At 43.2% G+C, this 21,989-nt stretch overlaps 1 protein-coding gene across 6 annotated transcripts in view; it reads left to right on the forward strand.

Moving 5' to 3' along the window:
* TENM3 (teneurin transmembrane protein 3) overlaps positions 1-21,989 on the forward strand; it is a 1,336,193-nt gene that overhangs the window by 1,192,534 nt on the left and 121,670 nt on the right. For all 6 annotated transcript variants that reach the window (XM_056114252.1, XM_056114254.1, XM_056114255.1 and 3 more), the window contains one exon: positions 21,114-21,328. In XM_056114252.1, the coding sequence (XP_055970227.1) occupies positions 21,114-21,328 (215 nt within the window). The remainder of the gene's footprint in view (positions 1-21,113; positions 21,329-21,989) is intronic.

The following is a 21,989-nucleotide window of genomic DNA, read 5'->3' on the forward strand; positions in this document are numbered from 1 at the left end:
TAGCATTTTCCATGGATCTGCATCTTGGCGTGTGGCATCGTCTGTCTGTTTTGAAAAAATGTCATAATACTTTATTTCTGAAAGCAACCAGAGCGAGACCCCGGCCTGTCACAGAAGACAGTGGTGGCCTTTAAATCTCTCCTAGTTCTTGCTCTGTTTTTCCTACGTCTTCTCTTACCCTTTGGCATGACTCTCTATGCACAAGTGCAGGGAGAAGCTGTTGTACATACATGATATTATTTATTCACTTATATACTGATAACTTGGACCTACCATCTTCTGTGGGGAGGCTCTCTTCTTTGTTCTGTTTTCTCTTTGTGGTCTTTTATTTTCTCATCTGCCATTTTATTTTTACAAGAAGACCTGGGGACCTTAGGTTTCTTCCTAGGATGGTCAAAGAATTTTTGATTGTATGTATTCCTAGGAATGATAAATTCCCCCCACCCCCACCTCCGGTCTGGAGTCACCTCATGATACTTGTTCCAAAAATCTCTTAACTGCTAGCTGCATGCCTGGGGAGTGACAATGACAGTAACTGACTAGCAGACTGCCAAGGAGGGAGAAAGGAAAGCTTCCTGATAAAAACCACAGGGTTTTGTATATCTAACCAATGGAGTGCTATGCAGCTGTTAGAAAAGATGAAACCATGAAATTTGCATATAAGTGGTTCGACATGGAGAGTATCATGCGAAAGTGAAATGAGTCAGAAAGAGCAGGACAGGCACAGAATGACTGCACCCATTTGTGGAATATAAAGTAACAATAATATGAGACTAACACCTACCGATAGTAGAGATAAGGGCCAGGAGGATCACCCCACCACTTGGAAGCTGATCTCATGTGCTGGGGGAAAAGGCAGGTGGGATGGAGAAGAGACCACTAAATAAATGATGGTTGGAGGGATTGCTCAGGATGGTAGGTGTGTGCTGAAAGTAGACTATGAACCAAACATGACGGCTGCTTAGTGCCTATATTAGAAACCATGATAGGCAAAAGGAGAGAGAGAGAGAGTAAAGGGAATGTGTCTGCCACAGAGGGAGGGGGTGGGAAGGGATGAGGTGGGGGGAGGGACACTGGGAACATTGGTGGTAGAGAATGGGCACTGGTGGAGGGATGGGTACTTGAACATTGTTTGATTGAAATATAATCACGAAAATGTGTAAGTCTGTAACTGTATCTTACCGTGATTCATTAAAATAAAAAATAAATAAATAAACGCGGGGTGGGACATTTCACTGAAGTCAAAGAGAAGGATTCTAACCCAAATTTAGGCCTTTCGTACGTTGATAAGGCTGATGAACAGATAGAGGATGTTGCAGAACCACCGTGAGCTCTGGGGGTCTGGATAAACAGCCCCGGGAGGGGTGGTGGGTGGCATTATGAACCACAAGTATTGGGAACTTATGTACAGACTGAAGAAATTATGCAAAGAAGGAGGCCTGCTGGGGCCCGTTTTATTTACATTCCCACATCCTTCTCACTTATTATGCAGAAAGGTGATGTGGAGTGGGGCTCAGGCCTCTCAGAGAGTGGACAGAGCCAGAGACGGTGCTGCTTCCTGTTGCCCATGACCATCTATGTCCATCTCTAGGAGCTCCCATAAGCATGTGCTCAAGTCCTAACTCCTTTCCCTATTGAGGTGAAAACCTTGGTCTTAGTTGTTCAGCTCTTCCAGAAAACTGTCCCACCTCCCCAGGAATCAACAAGGACTTTCCCCACCATGGCAATGAAGCAGAACACTTTGTACCCATCTCTGGGTGCTCCAGAGCTTGTGTTCTCTATCCCAGAGACTTCTAAACTATCCCCTATGGTGCCCACGCCGAGCCACAGCTCTGTCAGAAGTGTGACCCCAAATAACACCAGCCCCTGCCCCCTTGTTTTGTGAAAGGCACCTGCTGTCAGCACTTCCATCCACATACTCGAGATCTATATGGGCCAGTACCACCTCCAGCCTCCTCCTGGACGCCATCAAGGCTCAGAGGTTGGTGGTTCTGGTGCGGCACAGGCAGTGGTGGGAGAAGCATAGGTTTCTCTGCACTCGCTCCACCAGGGAACTCAAAGGAGGCTTGATGGGAAGAAACTGCTGACCAGGCTCAGAGCTTGACCAGAGAAGGACCTAACAGTTCTCACCCATTGCTCACTGCACCACCTCTGACCCCTGGCCCCTCTGACTTCCAGAGTTGTTGGATGCATGTCAGTGTCATCAATACTTTTTCTCCTTCTTCCTATCCAGCACCTCTACACACACACACACACACACACACACACACACACACACACACGAATTCTCATTTCTGTTCTTTTCAAAGGTTCTTAGTGGCTATCTCTGAATACACTTCGCTGGCACCCATGGGACATGGGAGTTGTATTTGAAAGAAGAGGGTACCTGGAAACCCCCACCAGTCCCATCGTCTCTTTAGAAATTCTCAGAGGTTGCACACCTTAAAGAACCCCCTTAGAATCCTAAACAAAAGCTAAGAGAATTAACCATGCTGCGCAGACGGAGAAAATTACCCCCAGCTTCTCAGAGCTCTAGAATGCAGTCGTGTTTTATTCTTGTTTTATAAATGTCATTCCCAGGCACAATCCTGGTTGCTTTGGTGGGGGCGGGGTCAGTCAGCTCCCTGCTGGCGTTGCAGTTAATACTGAGCAGAAGCTTCTCAACAGTCTTTCGTACTTCGAGGGAGAATTTCTGTCGTGTGCCAGGCAGCTCTTTCCCGATGATCCCTGAGAAATCCCCGTGCGTGCTCGATCTGAGATGTCACAGTTGGGGCGGGGGGGGGGGGGGGGGGGGGGGGGAGAGCGGAGCCTTCATAAAATCGATACAAGCAGACAGAGTGAATCAAGACAGGAGAATAGAGTTTTCCACTCAAACACCAGCGTCTTTCCTGAAACGAAAATGATTCCCCTGGACCAAGGAATTCGTTTAGCCTAATGTACCGGAAAGAATCACACAGGCCTATATTCAAATGCTCGCTCCTTCATTTGTTTACTTTGTAACCGCCAGCAAGTTACTTAACCTCTTAGAGACTCCATTTCCTCAGTCACAGAGAGGCACTAATAGTGGCCAGGGTGCCCTGTTGGAGTCCCCGTGCCCTGTACTCCTCACCATCATTGCAGATCTTCGTCCTGTGCTTCCAGCTCCCAGCTCTCTTAGAGTCAGACTTTGCATTCTCTTCGACACCAGTGCTTAAAAAACGTTAGAGGCCCTCTGAATTTCCTTGAGATCGAATCTCTTCACCTTTGCTCACCTATCTTTGCCATTTTCTCATTCTGGTTAAAGTTCATCTTCATGATTTTTTTTTCACTTGGGGTCACACTCAGCAATGTTCAAGCCTTATTCCTGACTCTCTACTCAAGAATCACTCCTGGAAGGGTTCAAGGGACTTTGCGGGGTTTCGGGCATAGAACCCAGGTTGGCCACATGCCTGGCAAGTACTGTAATTGCTTTGCTATCTCTGCAGCCTCTCTGTGAATATTCCTCTTTTAAAAAATTGAATGACGGTGAGATGCACATTTAAAAAGTTGTTCATTGCTGGTGGGAATGCTGACTGGGTCAGTCCTTTTGGAAAACAGTTTGGACAATTCTCAAAAAATTAGAAATTGAGCTCCCATTTGACCCAGCAATAGCACTCCTGGGAATATATCCCAGAGAGGCAAAAAAGTATAGTCGAAGTGACATCTGCACTTGTTTGTTCATTGAAGCACTCTTTACAGTAGCCAGAATCTGGAAAAAACCTGAGTGCCTGAGAACAGATGACTTATTAAAGAAACTTTGGTACATCTACGCAATGGAGTACTATGTAGCTGTTAGAAAAGATGAAGTCATGAAATTTACATACAAGTGGTACTACATGGAACGTATCATGCTAAGCGAAATGAGTCAGAAAGAGAGGAATAGACATAGAAAGATTGCATTCATCTGGGGAACATAAAGTAACAAAATAGGAGACTAACACCCAAGAATAGCCGAGATTTGTACCAGGAGGTTTACTCCATGGCTTAGAGGCCAGCCACACATGCTAGGGGAAAAGGCAGCTCAGATAGAGAAGGGAGCACGAAATAAAGGGTGTTGGGAGGATCCTCCAAGGATGGGAGAAGCATGCTGAAAGTAGACTATAGACCGAACATGATTGCCACTCAATGCCTCTTTTGCAAACCACAACACCCAAAAGGAGAGAGTGGAAAAAAGGGAGTGCCCTGCCACAGAGGCAGGGTGGGATTGGGGGTATGGGGGGTGGGAGGGATACTGGGATCAGTGGTGGTGGAAAATGGGCACTGGTGGAGGGATGGGTATTTGATCATTGTATAATTGAAACCCAAGCACAAAAATTTGTAAGTCTACAACTGTACCTCATGGTGTTTCACTAATAAAAAATTTTAAAAATAAAATTTTTATTTTTATTTTATCTCCCTTGACTCCAACTTTAGTCAACATGCTATAAATATTCTGTCTTCATTGCTTTCCTTCCCCTGAACAACATTCCCTCCTAAGGTCTCTGCTCATTAGGCCCGCCTCTACTCATTGGACCTGCCTCTGCTCATTGGGCCTCTACTTATTGGGCCCTCCTCCACTCATTGGACCTGCCTCTGATCGTCATACCTCTGTTTATTGGACCCTCTGTCTTCTGGTTGTCAGTTGCACATCAGTATCATCAATATTCTTCTCTCTTCACCATCCCATAGTAAACCTTCCTCTCTGAACTGATTCTTTCCTTTCACATCTATGATCCACACCTTCGTCCTGACTTCCTGCCTATTGGGTGTGCTGTTCCCTTTTGTTTAACTATTTCACCATATTCTCCCTAACCACTTAGCATTGCTGTGACTCTTCTCCATTCAGACTATTGCCTATTGTTCTGGCTAGAGCATAGTTCTCCATGCTGGGGTCCATCCTGTCTGCAGAGACAGCCTAGATTTCTATCACCGAAAGGCATCAGCTGCAGAGACTTGAGAGTTCTGAGCAGTTTCATTTGAACATCTCCTAACCCCGCTTGTCCGAAATGGAACCCACCCAGGATTGTGGTTATCTGTGGCTGACGCAGGCCCCAGCAAAACTCAGTGACTTCAGAGAACAATTTGTTACCCGCTTCCAGTTCTGTGGATGGACCAGACAGTTCCTGGGTGTTCTCTTGGGCATTGGAAGGCGATTGCTCTGCATGTCAGCTGAATGTGTTTGAAAGCTCTGCGGAGCTGCTAGCTTGCCCACATGGCGGGCAGCAGATGCCGTCTTTTGGCTGGGCCTCAGTCGTGACTGTTGACTGGAGCAGCTAAAACAATTTTCCATGTGGCTTGTACTTCTCAAAGCAAAGCATTGGCTCTGAAAAGCATTATCCCCAGAGAGAACTTAGAAAAGATCCAGAGAGGCATTACAGCTTCTTAGGAGGTATGACCAAGATATCATTTATGTTACATCCCGTTGATCAAGAAAATGAGTAAGATTGTTCCTGGTTTAGGAGAAGGAGAATGAAACTTCGAATCAGCAGTGACTGGACGTGCTGCTTGAGGGCACTTGGAAGGCAGTCATTGGAGGAAGGACGTCTTTGGGAAAAAATAGTTGGCAGAGCATTATTCCTTTCTGTATTTGCAGTCTCCGTCTGGGAATGTCATCATGGCTCATCTTGTTTCTTGGGCTGGAACGGAAGAGTGATATTAGACTCCAGCCTTCTCCCTCGCCTCCCCTATACATTTTTTTAAATTTTTTTTATTTAATTCAAGACCCATGATTTACAAATGTATTGATAATTGTGTTTGGGGCATAAAACATTTCAACATTAATCCCGCCAACAGAGTCGGCTTCCCTCCACCAGTGTTCCACACTCATCCCCCCCCACCATTACCTTAACAGACACATTACAAAGTTCAGTGGTTGCAGCTTAGATCTCATGTTTTCAGTGTTGTTGGGTTTGTATTCGGGTATAGTGATACCAGTCTCCCACATCATCAGTATACCAAAGTATACATCAGTATAAAGCCCTGACTCCTGTTCCTACACTGCTTCCTTTTCTCATCTTTTTACTTCCTCCACTTGATTTCTTTCCTTTTCTGTCCTCCTCCCTAAGTTCTGGGATCAAGAGTGATTTTAGGCATCTCCCTCTTTACTACAATGCATTTTCTTATCTACTTACTCTCTATACTACAGATAAGTGAAATCATCCTGTGTTTGTCTTTCTTCTTGTGGTTTACTTCACTCAATATCACATCTGCCAGTTCCAACCAAGTTGCAGCAGATCACATGAATTCCTCATTTTTCCCCACTGCATAATATTCCATTGTGTGTGCATACTGTATCTTCATCATGACAATATCTGTCATTGGACACCTAGATTGATTATATATCTTAGCTATTGTACTAAGAGCAGCAACGAATAGTGGTGTGCATATGTTCTTTTGAATGAATGTTTTTAAATCCTGGTGTCACCTCCCCTGTACAGTCACCAAGTCTTAATCCAATATCTCTTACCTAGATAAAAGGACACCACCCCAACCCCTCTCACACACATTCTGTGGGAGATCCGTGCCTCTCATCTTGATCATGCCTTCTTCCAATATAGCATGGAGCTAGCATTATCTGGTCTGACCTTTTCCTGATGGAGGTTCTGGATGGATACATTTGATTCTTCCAAGTCCATACTCTGCTTGTTGATGGTGTACAACTCTAATTTCAAATCAGTATAGCCAAAGAAATCGAGCACCATGGAAAAACCCATTCATAGCCCAGTTCTGATCACTCAGAGACAAGTTGTAGAGCTTGTACTGATGTTTTTCTTCCCTGTCCAAGTGATTTAGAGGAACGAGTGTAAATAAGCAAAGGGTTCATAGCACAAGTGGTGACTTGAGCAATGTTACAGGGATCGCTATTAAGTTTTAATGTACATCTTCTTGACTAGAGTGTAAGACAAAGATCCCATCTACTTTTTCATGCTCTGCCCCAAGCTCTTAGTATAGTTATTGGCCTGTAATAGATGCTTAATAAGTATTTGTCCGATGCATGAGTGAAAATAGTACGACAGAAATGATATAAAATCAATAAATGGCCCAGCACAGTGCCTTGGATAAAGTACATGCCGAGCAATTGTTGGTGCAGGAAAGTGGTTAAGAATTGAAGCTCTCTGCTCCCTGCGTGGCTTTCTGAGGTAACCTTCTAACCTCCCCTCTCTTCGTGAGGAAGCAGTAAGTTTAAATCAGATAATGCTTGCCAGGTGAAGAGCAGTCATTGAACACGTGGCCAATGTTTGATGCGGTGTCAGTAACGATTCCCTTTTCTCTGCAATTCAGGGTTAGATATTTGTAATTTGTAATAAAAATCCTTAAGAGAGATACTTGTATTAGCATTGATGAAATCCCTTAGAGCTGTCATGGAAATCCTTACCATTGGTTATATTTTTAATTATTTGGATTTTATTAAAGGAGCCTATTTTTTTTTCCTTTTTTGCCTTGAGTGCATATTGTCCATTCATTTTCTGTTTAGTGACTGACTGTATGAGATCTGCCTTGCATGGGACAAGTTTCTGAGAATAGAGCAGTGGGGAAAGGGGCATTCATAGTTGTCACCAGAGCATATGAATGTTAAGGCCAGGCAGGAACCCAACAAGAAATATACAGTAAAGTAGAAAACGCACAGTAAGAAAAACAGCTGACAAGACAATTCAACACCAGCTTTACTTCAAAGGAGCAGTCAGACAGGTGCCAAAGTTTAACTTCTGATCATTTGGGATACTATTAGACAAAACTCAGAAGCCATAACTTTGCATGAATATCTCCAGTGACTCCTCCAAATAAACAGAACACAAAGCCTCTCTGTACTAGTACAAATTGGAAAACTACATATTAGACACGTGTCTGTGTCTGCCTCTACCTGTATGTATGTGGAGATATGCACAATTTAACCTACTAAAACACAATAAATGTATTGCTTTCAATTTGACATTATTTATATGCTCACCTATTTGTTTTCCTCAATACTATATACACTTACAGAGAATTAGATTTTGTAGCAAGTTAAGGATCATGAATTGAAGGAAGAAATAGGACTAGAGGGGGCATTGGGCTTTTTAAATTTAGGTTTGGGGGGTCATGCCAGTTGGTACTCAAAGACCAGGGGTTGGTTTGTGGTCCCAGGGATTGAACCAGTTTTGGCCAGTGTAAGATAAGTGTCTTACCTCCTGTATTCTCTCTCTGGCCCCTAGGAGCTTTGCATTTTACTCAATATTGTTGGTAGTATTTGCACTGTTGCAATGTCTAATAGTTCCTTAATTAGGTGCTGCATTGATTTTGTCCATTAAACTGGGCTTGTAAGGTAGAGCTGCTTCATTTCACTTTGCCTGTGTTATAACTGTCTGCATTCAAGATCTTGCTCCTGTGTGGGGAGATGTTCATAAAAACTTGACTTTTAAAAACAAGCAAACACTAAAGCACGGGTCATCTTGGAGAACTCTGAGTCCAGAAATGAAGCTAGGAAAGAGACAAAGATACATAGGAAGATCTATTGATGTAAAGGCCAACCCTGCTTCCTGGAGTCCTAGTTCTTCATTTCTCTGGAACTTTGCCACGGTCCATTTCCACCAACCATGGGGGCAAACTTTCACAGCGGTTTTTTTGCTTCCTTTCCCACTTGATCCCTATAAGCTTGCATTCTTGCTTTATCCATAGATATGGGAAAAACAGCAAGACTTGGGAACTTCTGGTTGGATTTCCTAAGAGCCCAAAAACTCTCAAAGACATCTCCGACCTCCCGGTGACAGGATGATTTTCCACACTCTGCCCCATACAATATCTTGACTTGGAAAATCTCTTCAACTTCCTATGGGTACTGGACATTCTTGGCAAACACCCATTGGCCAGTGATTTTTTTTCTTTTATGATCACTGTGAGATAGACCCTTACAGAGCTGTTCATGAGTAGATTTCAGTCATACAGTGTTCCAACACCCATCCCTCCCCCACCACCCCCAGTGTACATTTCCCAGCACCAGTGTCCCCAGTTTCCTTCCTGTTATCCCCCACCCCACCCTGTCTGCCTCTGTGGCAGGCACTCTTCTATCTCTCTCTTTCTCTTTCTCTCTCTCTCTCCTCTCCCTCCCTCCCTCCCTCCCTCCCTCATTTTGGGCATTGTGATTTGTAATACAGATACTGAGAGGTTGTCATGTATATCCCCTCTACCTACTTTTAACACTCAGTTCTTGTCCAGCGTGATCATTTCCAACAATTATTGTCATCCTGGATCCTTCTCTCTCCTAACTTCCCTCTGCCCTCCCCCCACACACACACACTTGTAGTAGGTTGTAACCATTGTCCAATCCTCCTAACTGGCTAATGAATTTTTACCTAAGCCATTGGTCCCCTAGGCAGAAGAGGAATGGAACTTTGACTTAAGTACCCCCAGCGCCACTCTGTTTCCACTCTCTGACAACCATATGTTAAGGCAGGAGGACTGGTGGTACAGAGTGATGAAAAGGACAGCCAGAGCTTGCAGGCATAAAGACTAAGGGGCGCCTTCCAGGAAGGCCGCCAGGCTGCCAGGGGAAGGCTCTCGCAGAGGGCCCCTCTCATGTCTGAAGACGGTGCTGCTTCTCTGCTCACCGGGAAGCCTTTAATTGGTTTGATTCCTGCACCACCAGCTTTGAGTTCCCGAGAATAACAGGGGACCCCGTTGTCCTGTTCACCCTCCTCCCCGCTCCTTTCTTCCACAGACCACCTTGGTGTTTCCTACGATCATTCCCAGGTTCAGGCTTGGGGTGTCTCAGGAGGGCATGAACCCAGTGACGGAGGACGCAGTCCCTTAGAAGTGGCCTTCCTTTCATGTCCTCTGAAGTCCCGATTCTGGAATTCAGGGCATCAGTGAAAGGCACCACTCTGTCTGTGTCTGACTTGTCTTGAAACATGCCGACGTGCTTCAGAGGAAGAGGCGATGAGAGTATTTACAAATTTCCCCCAGTGGGTCCGTGGCGCCCCGGCCGCTGGGTGTGGCTGTGTGGAAGAAAAGGGCACGTGGAACACAGCAAGGACCTCCTTGGCTTGGTTCGGGGCAGAGGGCCTGCCTCAGTAGGCCAGATGGAGCAAAGCCACGCCCCTTCCCGGGAAGTCAAGGCCCGAGACTTCCACACTGCTGCCTGTTATGGCTCTGGGATGCAGCTCCCAGATGCTACGTGTCTGTGGCTGCAACCCCAGGGAGCTCACTGTGGTCCTACCCTCGGCATCTCCTGTCTGATCAGCCTAGACAGCCGTTCTGCCTGCATCCTCATTGAGGGAAGGCTTTCCTGCAAATGATGTTCATTCTAAATCGCCTAATGAAGCAGATAGAAGTTGATGGGCACTCTGAAATGAGATTCCTATCTCCCAGGGAAAGCAAGTCTGTAGGGGCTCTTTCAGCTCATTGGTGATGGTACTCCCCCCCCCCCCACACACACACACACTCACCTTCACTCCTAGGACTGACTTCTGGGTCTGTGCTCAGGGATCACTCCTGGTGGGGCTCAGTGGACCCTGTGATACGCCAGGGATCGAACCTGGGTTGGCTGCTTGCAAGGTAAGCGCCCTACCCACTTAACAATTTTTCCAGCCCAGCCAAAATATTTTTTATACAAATTTAAATTAAAATGTGCCTCCTAACATGAAAACCTCTCAGTACCTGTGTTGCAGACCATAGTGCCTGAAAGGAGAAGTGGGGAGAGAGGAGGAGAGAAGGAAAGTGCCTGCCATAGAACCATAGAGGCAGACTGGGGGAGGAAGGGTAGCGGGAGGGAAACTGGGGTCATTGGTGGTGGGAAGTGGACACTGGTGGAAGGATGGGTGTTGTATCGTGTATGGCTGAAACCTGATCATGAACAGCTTTGTAACTGTGTATCTCACAGTGACTCAATTTAAAAAAATAAAATTTTTAAAGTGTTTCCTGAGATCTGGATACAGTTGGGTCCTTTATATTTTTTTAAATTTATTTTTATTTATTTATTCATTTTGTTATGGGAGCCATGCCCAGTGGTGCCCAAGGTTTACTCCTGGCTCTGCACTCAAGGATCACTCTTTTTTCTCTTTTTTTCTTTTTTTATTGAGTCACAATGAGATATACTATTTGAAACAGTTCTCATTCTCCTCCTCCTGTCTTTGAGAACTGTCTCAAATAGTATATTACGTACACATGAACAAAGCCAGGTGCTGGGTCCATATTGGTGTTTTCCTTTCCGATAAACTTAAGAAACGTTGCTACAAAATAAGCAGATGAGAGTGGATTTTTTAAAGATTGATGCAAATTATTTGAAATGCTCATTAGTTACATGTCAAAAATCACATTATATCTATCCAAAAAAAGCATGTTTCATGGTCTACAATCTGCAACCATCACTTTTCTTCCTTCATTTTAATGAAAGCAAGGAATTGGCAGGTACCTACTTTCAAGAGATTACTTAGCTTTCCAAATAATTTTCTTTCTCTGTTTCTGTGTAATATACCCCCACAAAAGGCTTTACCACAGCTTAGGAAATATTTCTGATTATACCTGTAATTCTTTTACTTAATGACACTTTGTTTAAGCAATCTGGTGTATGCAGAATGGGGTGAAAAATAGAATTATTGTTCATTTTAATTCGTTGTTATTATAATCTTTTTAATGCTTTTATCATATTGAAGGCTTTAAATCTCTCTTCAGTTAGATCATTTAATTTGTAGGAGATAGCTGTTAATATAATTCACTGCCAAAGATGGTACTTATTAAACCAATCGTTCGGTCAGTATGCCTAATTTTTCTTGTTCCAGTCACTTAATAGATATTTATGAGACCTTTACAATTTGGAACTCCATTTCTTGGTAGATTGACGAGAGAGAGAGAGAGAGAGAGAGAGAGAGAGAGAGAACGCAGATCTTTTCCATGGGATACACAGCTGGATTAACTATAGTAATGGGGCTTCAATCATGTGTTACCTTTCCTGGGACTGCATCCATAGGACACTGGGTAAGGTACTTGCTTTGCATACGGCTGATCTGGGTTCAGTCCCTGGTACCACATGTGGTCTCTTGAGTTCTGCCAAGAGCGAGTCATCAATACAAGCCAGAAGTAAGCCCTGAGCATCTCCAGGTATGGCGCAGAAACAAAGGGGGGGGGGGGGGAAGCAATGAAAATTTATAAAGCCCAAGAGAGACTACAGTGGGTAAGGTGCTTGTCTTGCTTGTGACAGATCTGGGTTCAATCTCCAGCATCATCTCGGGTCCCCGGAGCATTGCCAGGAGTAGTCCCTGAGCACAGCTTTATGAGTGAGCCCTGAGTACAGGTGTGGTCCACACATCAAATGTATTCATTCTTTTCTTTTTTAAATTTTTTATCATACCAAGTGATGCCCAGGGATTACTCCTGGCTCTTCACTAAGGAATTACTCCTTGGAGTGCTTGGGGGACCATATGGGATGCTGGGGATCAAACCCAGGTCGGCTGCGTGCAAGGCAAATGCTCTCCCCACTGTACTATCACTCCAGCCCCAAATGTATTTATTTATTCTTTACCTTTACAGTGTTTTATGCTACCATAACTCTTTCTGCAGGTGTGGTGGAAGGTGGGGGTATTACACAGGTAATATCCTGTCTGAATACCATATTTCAACTGATGGAGTGTTATACCCTCCATTTCTTGACTGGATTCTTGGCCCTATACAGAAATAGGTGCAAAACAAGGCAAGATGCCCTAACCGCCCCAATCCCCAACCCCCTTGGCTTTATGAAATCTTGAATTAGGAGTCTCCTTCCACAAAACAACTCCTTCACTTTTACCTCTGTTGGCATACTGGAAGCTTCATGCTCTGAGTCATGATGTCAGACAAAAAAATCTGGGTCTGCTGAGAGATCTGTCCTTCAGTGTGAAGATTGTAAACATTCTAGAGACAAATTTCTTCCCAGCATCCAGCCTGTTCTGCAAATCTTTTTGCTTCAGAGGGATCCACCTCTTCCTTACGTTGAAGATTTCAGCATCTGCACTAAATGTCTCCATGAGGGCTAGAGGTCATACAGGGGTTGAGGTGTTTGCCCTGCATGTAGTTACATGGTTTAAGTCTCAGCACCATGTAAGAGTCTCTCAGCACCAATAGCAGTTACTCCTGATTATAGAGCCTGGAGTAGCTCCGAAACATTGCTGTGTGTGGTTCAGAAATTAAAAAATTTAAAAAAATACTATAGAAGGAAGGAGAGGGAGGGAGGGAAGTCATCCATACAAGCCAGAAGTAGGGAGGGAGGGAGGAAAAAAGGGAGGGAGGGAGGGAAAAAGGGAGGGAGGGAGGGAGGGAGGGAGGGAGGGAGGGAGGGAGAGAAAGGAAGGAGGAAAGAGGAGGAGGACATGAAGGATTGAGCACTATGGGTATTTAGATAGTTCCATTCAATAATTTTATAATCTTTTCCACTTTTTAATGACAAGGAAGAGTGATTTAAAGAACAGAAAACATATCTGTTGCTGTCTATTGAAGCCCATCTAGTCAACTGTGGTTCATGAAAGAACTTTCTTATGTTCTGGGGTTTTTGGGAGTTATTTTTGAGGGGAAGGTGGGGACCTGGTCACACTGGCTGTTCCCAGAGGGTTCTCCTGGTTCTGCACTCAGGAATCACTCCTGATGGGATCAAGGGATCATACGGAATGCTGAGAATCTCACCAGGGTCAGTCATGTGAAAGGCAAGTGCCCTACTGACTTTACTATCCTTCTCTTGTGGAAAAAAAGAGAACTGCCTATTAAATTAACTCTGGGATAAGCAGATGCACCAATGTAAAAGCAGCTCATTTAGCTCATTTCAGGGAGTAACTCCAAAATCATCATAAGGAGAAAGCATCCAAACCAAACCTGAAAGCCGGAATGGTCAAAACTCAAGCATTCTTTCCAAAGCTAATACTTTTAGGAAAAGATAATGTCCAGGGAAACAAATTCAGTTCCAGTTTGTGCTCACCAGCTCTCAAAGCACAAATATATTTACTATAAGCTGTACCTGTGTACACAGTAGACTCAGGTATGCACAGGTATATTTACAGTTTACACAGACATCTGTATAGTGTTAAAAACCACTGGTAGTAGCCATAGGTAGAATCAATACCAAAGTATTAGATTACAGAAATTTCACGTAATGTCGAAGAACTTGGCAACAGGAAAGTCTAGTAATTGCATTAGTAATGTTTGAACTTGATGAATGAGTTCAAAACATGAGTCAGTTCTATATTTAAATATGATATATGTACTACCAGATATTATAAGTGTGCATGTGTGGGTGGGGGGAGGTTGAGGGGAGGGCTGTAACTCTGCAATATCTTCTAAAGTTTCATGTAGAAGTCCTCTAAAATCCAAAAGCTAATTAGGAACTGTTACTGTGTTACTGTGTTTGGCATATCGAATACTCTCGGTAGCTTGCCGGGCTCTCTGAGAGGGGCGGAGGACTCGAACTCGGGTCGGCCATGTTGGCCGCTTGTAAGGCGAACACCCTACCCGCTGTGAACATCTCATAAATGATAGCACTGACTATTATGGTATGGTAACCATGGCAGTGTGGTTCACAGAAAATGGTTGTGCTTTTTTTTTTTTTTTTAGTTTCTTGTTTCTTTGGGCAGGAGTTGGTTATAGGATTAAGGCTATATCCAGCAGTTCCTAGGGGTGGTATGCAGTGATGGGGATCAAATTCAGGACTCCTAAATGCAAAGCACATGCTTCAGCCCTTTCAAACTATCACCCTGGCTCCTGATTATTTTATTTTAATCAAAATAAATATAACTTTATACTACAAAACTGGGCTGGAGAGATAGCACAGCGGGTAAGGTGTTTGCCTTGCATGCAGCCAACATGGCCGAGTTTGATTCCTCCGCCCCTCTCGGAGAGCCCGGCAAGCTACCGAGAGTATCTCGCCCGCACGGCAAAGCCTGGCAAGCTCCCCGTGACGTATTCGATATGCCAAACACAGTAACAACAAAGTCTCCAATGGAGACGTTACTGGGCCCGCTCGAGCATGCCAAACACAGTAACAACAAAGTCTCACCATGGACACGTTACTGGGCCCGCTCAAGAAAATCGATGAACAACGGGAGGACAGTGACAGTGACAGATACTACAAAACTAAAAGCTAAGCAGGTCTCCAGTGTGACTTGATGTGTTCATATTTCATGTGAAAGAGACCAATATAAAACTTAGTAACTTTGTTTTTCCTTCTCTTAAAACGTTTGATGGAGGGACTGGAGCAATAGTACAGTGGCGTTTCCCTTGCATGTGGCCAACCCGACTTTGATTCCCAGCATCCCATAAGGCCCCCCAAGCACCGCCAGGAGTAATTCCTGAGTGCATGAGCCAGGAGTAACCCCTGGCATCACCAGGTGTGACCCAAAAAGAAAAAAAAAGTTTGAAGGATATCATATTGGTTCACCATATCATGTAAGTTTCAGATGTGCAGTTTGATCCGCCAACATTCTCACATGTTGCGGTCGCCTACAGAAATTTACTGTCCCTCCCCCACCTCCCTCCCTCTTCAGGGAACCAGCTTTCTGTTCTCACTGTCACTGTCACTGTCCTCCCATTGCTCATCGATTCTCTTGAGCGGGCCCAGTAACGTCTCTGTTGTGAGACTTTGTTGTTACTGTGTTTTGGCATATTGAATATGTCACAGGTGGCTTGCCAGGCTTTGCCGTGTAGGCAAGATACTCTCGGTAGCTTGCTGGGCTCCCTGAGAGGGGCAAAGGAATCGAACTCGGGTTGGCCATGTTGGCTGCATGCAAGGCAAATGCCCTACCCGCTGTGCTATCGCTCAGAATTAAAAAATTTGTTTATGTACAGCTTAGTATTCTCAAATACTACTTACGTTTGGATAAAAGCAAAGATTACACTGATGGTTACACAAGGCACATAATTTTGTATTAGGCAAACTTTTCTTTGTATCTTGATTCTCTAGCTCACTTTGGACACAGAATATACTTTTCGAAGATTTTTTTTTCTCTCAAAATCCTGTTCCACTTCAGAAAGTTGTCTTGAATTTGAAATAGATTCTTATAGGTGAAACTCCCTAGTATGTATTTCAGAGACTGTCAGTATAGGTTGGCTAAAGTTTTATTGTTTCTCCCCTCCTTGATCTTTATAAGAAAAGCTAACTTGAGGACAAACGTAGATGCCTGCACAAAGTATCCAAAAGGAAACATAAAAATGAGCCTCAGGTATTTAAATTTTTAACAACAAGGAATGATGTCCGGGTAGAAAGGAAGCAGATTAAAGTCAGTAGTATAATGCATTTTTAAGTTTTCATTTTCTTTTATAATGTTGCTAAAATGAATATCTCTCCTAAAACAAATATTTAAAAATTCAATCAGTGATATAGTTTATAACATCAATACAGGAAGGGATCAGTACAAGTCACTTTTGAACTTTTTTTCCCTATAGCAGTGGTTTCCAGCCTTTCCACGGCTGTGTCCTGGCCCTGGGCCAGCTGTTGAAAACCATTGCTCTAAAGCATTTTCTGTCATTAAATTGGTTCAAGGAAAACTAATGTGTGAGTTGAAGGGTTGTTACCTGCCATTGATGATGTATTTCAGGATCAAAGAGGGAAAATGAGATGATAAATAAGCTTTCTTGTACCACTCCTTACTGGGTTCGTGTAAATATCCCAAGCCATCTTCTGGTTTCTCTTCGAATCTCATAGATCTTTCACCTTTACTACATCTTGTCATCTCTTTACTAGCAAGATTCCCATATTCTTATAGTGGAAGCCAAGAACAGTCATTCCCCTTCACTGCTCACCTGATAGAATCTTGAATGAGTCTCTGCTTAGTTCTCAATGTTCTGTGCAGCCCATCTTACATGTATTCATGTAGGCTAACATAGTCCAGGTAGAAGACTTACACCCAACACCTACATATAATAACTCTCCCTTACACCTCACATTTATCTGAAAGTTGAATGGGTTGTAAATTAGTCCAGACTCCAGTGGCTATACCTGGAAATCAGCCATATTCATATTTATCTTTGTTCTAGGACATGTGCTTGCTTTCTCTCTCTCTCTATCTCTCTCTCTCTCTCTCTCTCTCTCTCTCTCTCTCTTCCCCGTCCTCACCCCACCTCTGTCCTTCTCATCCTTCTCTTATGCTCTCCCTCTCTCACTTATTGCCAGGCATCTGTTTCATAGACCATGCCATATTCTTTTTTTTTTTTTTTAGTGAAACACCATGAGGTACAGTTGTAGACTTACAAATTTTTGTGCTTGGGTTTCAGTTATTACAATGATCAAGTACCCATCCCACTACCAGTGCCCATTCTCTACCCCCACCTATCCCAGTATCCCTCCCAACCACCCCCATCCCCCCATCCCACCCTGCCTCTGTGGCAGGGCACTCCCTTTTGTTCTCTCTCTCCTTTTGGGTGCTGTGGTTTGCAAAAGAGGCATTGAGTGGCAATCATGTTTGGTCTATAGTCTACTTTCAGCTTGCATCTCCCATCCTGGGAGGATCCTCCCAACACCCTTTATTTTGTGCTCCCTTCTCTATCTGAGCTGCCTTTACCCCTAGAGTGTGCGGCTGGCCTCCAAGCCATGGAGTGAACTTTCTGGTATTTATCACAGCTATTCTTGGGTGTTGGTCTCTTATTTTGTTACTTTATGTTCCCCAGATGAATGCAATCTTTCTATGTCTGTCCCTCTCTTTCTGGCTCATTTTGCTTAGCATGATATATTCCAGTAGTACCACTTGTATGTAAATTTCATGACTTCATCTTTTCTAACAGCTACATAGTACTCCATTGTGTAGATGTACCAACGTTTCTTTAACCAGTCATCTGTTCTCAGGCACTCAGGTTTTTTTCATATTCTAGCTATTGTAAACAGTGCTGCAATGAAAAAACAAGTGCAGATGTCACTTCGACTATACTTTTTTGCCTCTCTGGGATATATTCCCAGGAGTGCTATTGCTGGGTCAAATAGGAGCTCAATTTCTAATATTTTGAGAATCGTCCATACTGTTTTCCAAAAGGGTTGAACCAGTCGGCATTCCCATCAGCAGTGAAGGAGTGTCCCTTTCTCACCACATCTGTGCCAACACAGGTTGCTTTTGTTCTTTTGGATGTGGGCCAGTCTCTGTGGTGTGAAATGATATCTTATTGTTGTTTTGATATGCATCTCTCTGATGATTAATGATGTAGAGCATTTTCTCATGTGCCTTTTTGCCATTTGGATTTCTTCTTTGAGAAAGTTTCTGTTCATTTCGTCGCCCCACTTTTTGATGGGGTTGGATGTTTTCTTCTTGTGGAGTTCAACCAGTACTTTGTATATCCTTGATATCAACCCCTTGTTGGATGTGTATTTGGTGAATATCCTTTCCCATTCTGTAGACTGTCTTTGTATTTTGGTCACTGTTTCTTTTGGGGTGCAGAAGCTTCTTAGTTTAAGATAGTCCCATTTGTCTATCTCTGTTTTCACTTGCTTGGACCACGCCTTATTCTTTATCATAGCACTAATATTAGTAAACATATGGGGATCTTCCTAGAAAAGAATGAAATAATTCATTGATAGAATTGAAAGTACAAAAGCCATAAATTAAAGAAAAGCCACAGGTAATGACCAAGTTCCTTAGCCTGACATTCTGGGACCTCCTCCCACTAATGGCCTTCTCCCTTCAATGTCCACTAAGAGCCAAACACTTCCCTCCTACTCAGTCTCTGATGTTGTCCCTTCCCTTGTCTCTCATGTTGTCCTTTCCTTTGTGGTTGCCTTGTTACTATCCCCATGTTACAGGAGGTGTTTCAGGTTCAGGTTATTTGTGTCTTTCTTAAAGTCACACAGCCATGGTGGGTCAAAGCCAAGTCTCAAGCATCTGTGGTTCCAATCCTGAAAAATCTGCTCAGCATCTTTTCTGGCCAGTGCCCCCCATCATGGCCCCTCACTTATGTTCAGTCTCACAGCCATGCTTTTGCAATCATGATGACGATGATCCCCAATTCAGAAACTGACTCGCCTGTCCTACCAAGTTTGCCCAGGAATTCACTCTTGGGAAAATTCCCATCATCTCCAGCTTACAGTGACAGCACCTTTTACAGATAGAGATTGGTCGTCGGTTGGCATTAGCTTTTGTCTCAGTGCGTCTCTTTGTGGACGGAAGTCACGGTCATGGTCCTCCCATTGTTCATCGATTTGCTCGAGCGGGCCCAGTAACGTCTCTATCATGAGTCTTGTTGTTACTGTGTTTGGCATATCGAATACATCACGGGTAGCTTGCCAGGCTCTGCCATGAGGGCGAGATACTCTCGGTAGCTTGCCAGGCTCTTGAACTCGCATCGGCCATGTTGGCTGCGTGGAAGGCAAATGCCCTACCCGCTGTGCTGGACATTACCTGCCAAACCAGGGTTGTAGTTGGCTTAATGACAGAAGCCGCACAAGGCAGAGTAGATCATCTTGAAGATTCTCCTCATGGGTTTGTGTTTCCTTATCACCTCAGTTCTTCATTCCCAACAGGTTCTCAGAACTAAAATCAGTGAAGTCAGTGAGTTTCCCTAGTTAGCTGGATGATTCTCCTGTTTCATTAAAATAAGGAAGCTTCTAGCTCCTTGATTCAAATGATGCTAACATTCTAAATTTCGAAGTTATAATGTCTCTGGAAGCCATTATATAATGTATGGGACATTATGTTAAATAATACCAGAATTAGTAGTCAGGTGAATGTTTCAAAAAAGACTTAAGTAGTAAGTCAAGTTTGTCACTTTAAAAAGATTGATTTGATAGGTCTGGGGTTATGGGTGGCTCAAAGGACTGGGGCATTGGGCTTTGCATGCAGGAACCCCAAGTTTGACCCCCGTAAACCACATGGTTCCCCCTCTTCTTCCCAGATCATTAGGTAAACTCCCCACCAAAAAAATTGATTTGAATGCAAGATAATCTGCTCAAATTTAATCTGCTGTTTAATCTTTGTCTACCCTTTTTACATCCTTAAAATGAGACTTTATTTTCTTCAAAGTCAAATTATAAACATCTCACCTATTACTAAAGGCCTCAGAATAATTGAGAAATATTCTTAGCAAAAAGTGCAGTGCCCTTACCCCCATTTCCAGGGCAGAAAAGCATAATCTAGGGGCCTGTTTTCTTTCATTTTTTTATTTTAGAAAATTTTATTCACTTTAGAATTGCTATAATGATTTTTTTTAATTTATTTTTTTTATTAGTGAGACACCATGAGGTACAGTTGTAGACTTACAAATTTTGTGCTTGGGTTTCAATTATACAATGATCAAATGCCCATCCCTCCACCAGTGCCCATTTCCCACCACCACGGATCCCAGTATCCCTCCCACCCCCCATTCCCCCTATCCCACCCTGCCTATGTGGCAGGGCATTCTAGTGGCCTCTTTCCTAAAATCAGATCATGCTAAGAAAGAGGAAATGGCTGAGGAGGGATTGATTGTAGAGGCAGGGAAGGAAGGTCATGGAGAGGATGATGAAAAGTGGCCTCCAAGAGTGACTTTGAGAAGTGAACTGTTAAAGTGGCATCCATCCAAACCCTGGTGCTCCCTTCCCCTTCCATTCTCTTCCCTCCCTCCCCTCCTCTTTCTCTTTCCCTCCCTCCTTTCTTCTCTCCCCCTTCTCTCCCCTTCCACCCATCTTCTTGCCCAGCTGATTTGCCATTCATTCCAACAGATAGTTGAGTAAACCACATGAATCCATGCCATTGATTGGTTTTGTTGTTTGCTTGAGGATTGATTTGGAAATCTCCATAATCCATTTGGCCTTCATTTATATTTTGTAGTGTTATAGTATATGGTGGATAACTGTAATCTCTCCCAAGGAATAATGAGACATACAGTTTGTAAGATAATTATATTTCAGGTGATCAGGAAAGACTGTAAGTGTGAAAGCAGCCTCTGTAATAGGTATGCATTGGGGGAATTCAAGCATTTTCAACGTAAATAACTTAAAAGATCATGCAGATTCAGAATACACTAGTTGAACAGCAAAATCTACCTCCCCCCCCAAAAAAAATCACTGTTAGATATGGAAAATGGCAGGGAAACATTTCATTTGTCAGAAGGTAGTGAACTGCCTGAGAATTTAGCATAAAGAAATTTTGGAAAGAAAACCAGTCTTAGTTGGAATGTTTTCTTTTTTTTAATTTTGAGTTGTTCTTCAATGAATCTCTCACATTCAGGAAAATTAGGTGGATTTGCACAGGAAAATAACACCATAGATTCTGGAGAACTGGATATTGGCCGAAGAGCAATTCAAGAGGTTCCTCCCGGCATCTTCTGGAGATCACAGCTCTTTATTGACCAGCCCCAGTTTCTTAAATTCAATATCTCTCTTCAGAAGGATGCATTGATTGGAGTATATGGCCGAAAAGGCTTACCACCTTCCCATACTCAGGTAAAAGTGGGCTTTTAATTTTTTTTTGTCAATAAAATGAAAACTGCTAGTTTGCATTTTTAAAGTTATTCTGTTTCTCGGTTTAACTTGTTTGGTCACTTTCATATTGATCATTCATGGGAAAAAGAAGTTTGGAGGTTACCTTTATCTTGAGGTTTTGAAACTAGTAGGAAGAACAGATTTTTTTTTCTCCCCATCCCACTTTCATCATTAGTGATTGATTAAAATGTAATTTAATGAATATTGAATATCATCTGAAAAGTGAGTGAAGCACAATGGATTTTTCAAGGATTTTGCAGAGATTTGGTGATGATTCCAGATGAGCTTATTCTGTTTTGTAATAAATGATGTAATGGGCCCAAGAGAGAGCCTTTGGCCATGATTCCACAGACTGCTTGTTCAGATGGTGCCACAGTGTGCAAATTGAAAACTATGGTTCTAAAGAGGACCTATCATATCTAATAGAAATTGCTTATATTTTTTTACTATAAAATTGGGACTTTTCCCCAGATCCATTACAAATCCATTGCAAGTACAAATTTATCCATTAAAAGTGTGATAGATGGTTAATTGGATGAGTTTAAAGTTATACTAGATAATTAATTTATCTACCTATAAAATCTTTTGCTGACTTGAATTTGATTTATAAAAGGAAGACCTG

The sequence above is a fragment of the Sorex fumeus genome, unplaced genomic scaffold (genome assembly GCF_029834395.1).
Source record: "Sorex fumeus unplaced genomic scaffold, SorFum_2.1 ptg000024l, whole genome shotgun sequence".
NCBI lineage: Eukaryota > Metazoa > Chordata > Mammalia > Eulipotyphla > Soricidae > Sorex > Sorex fumeus.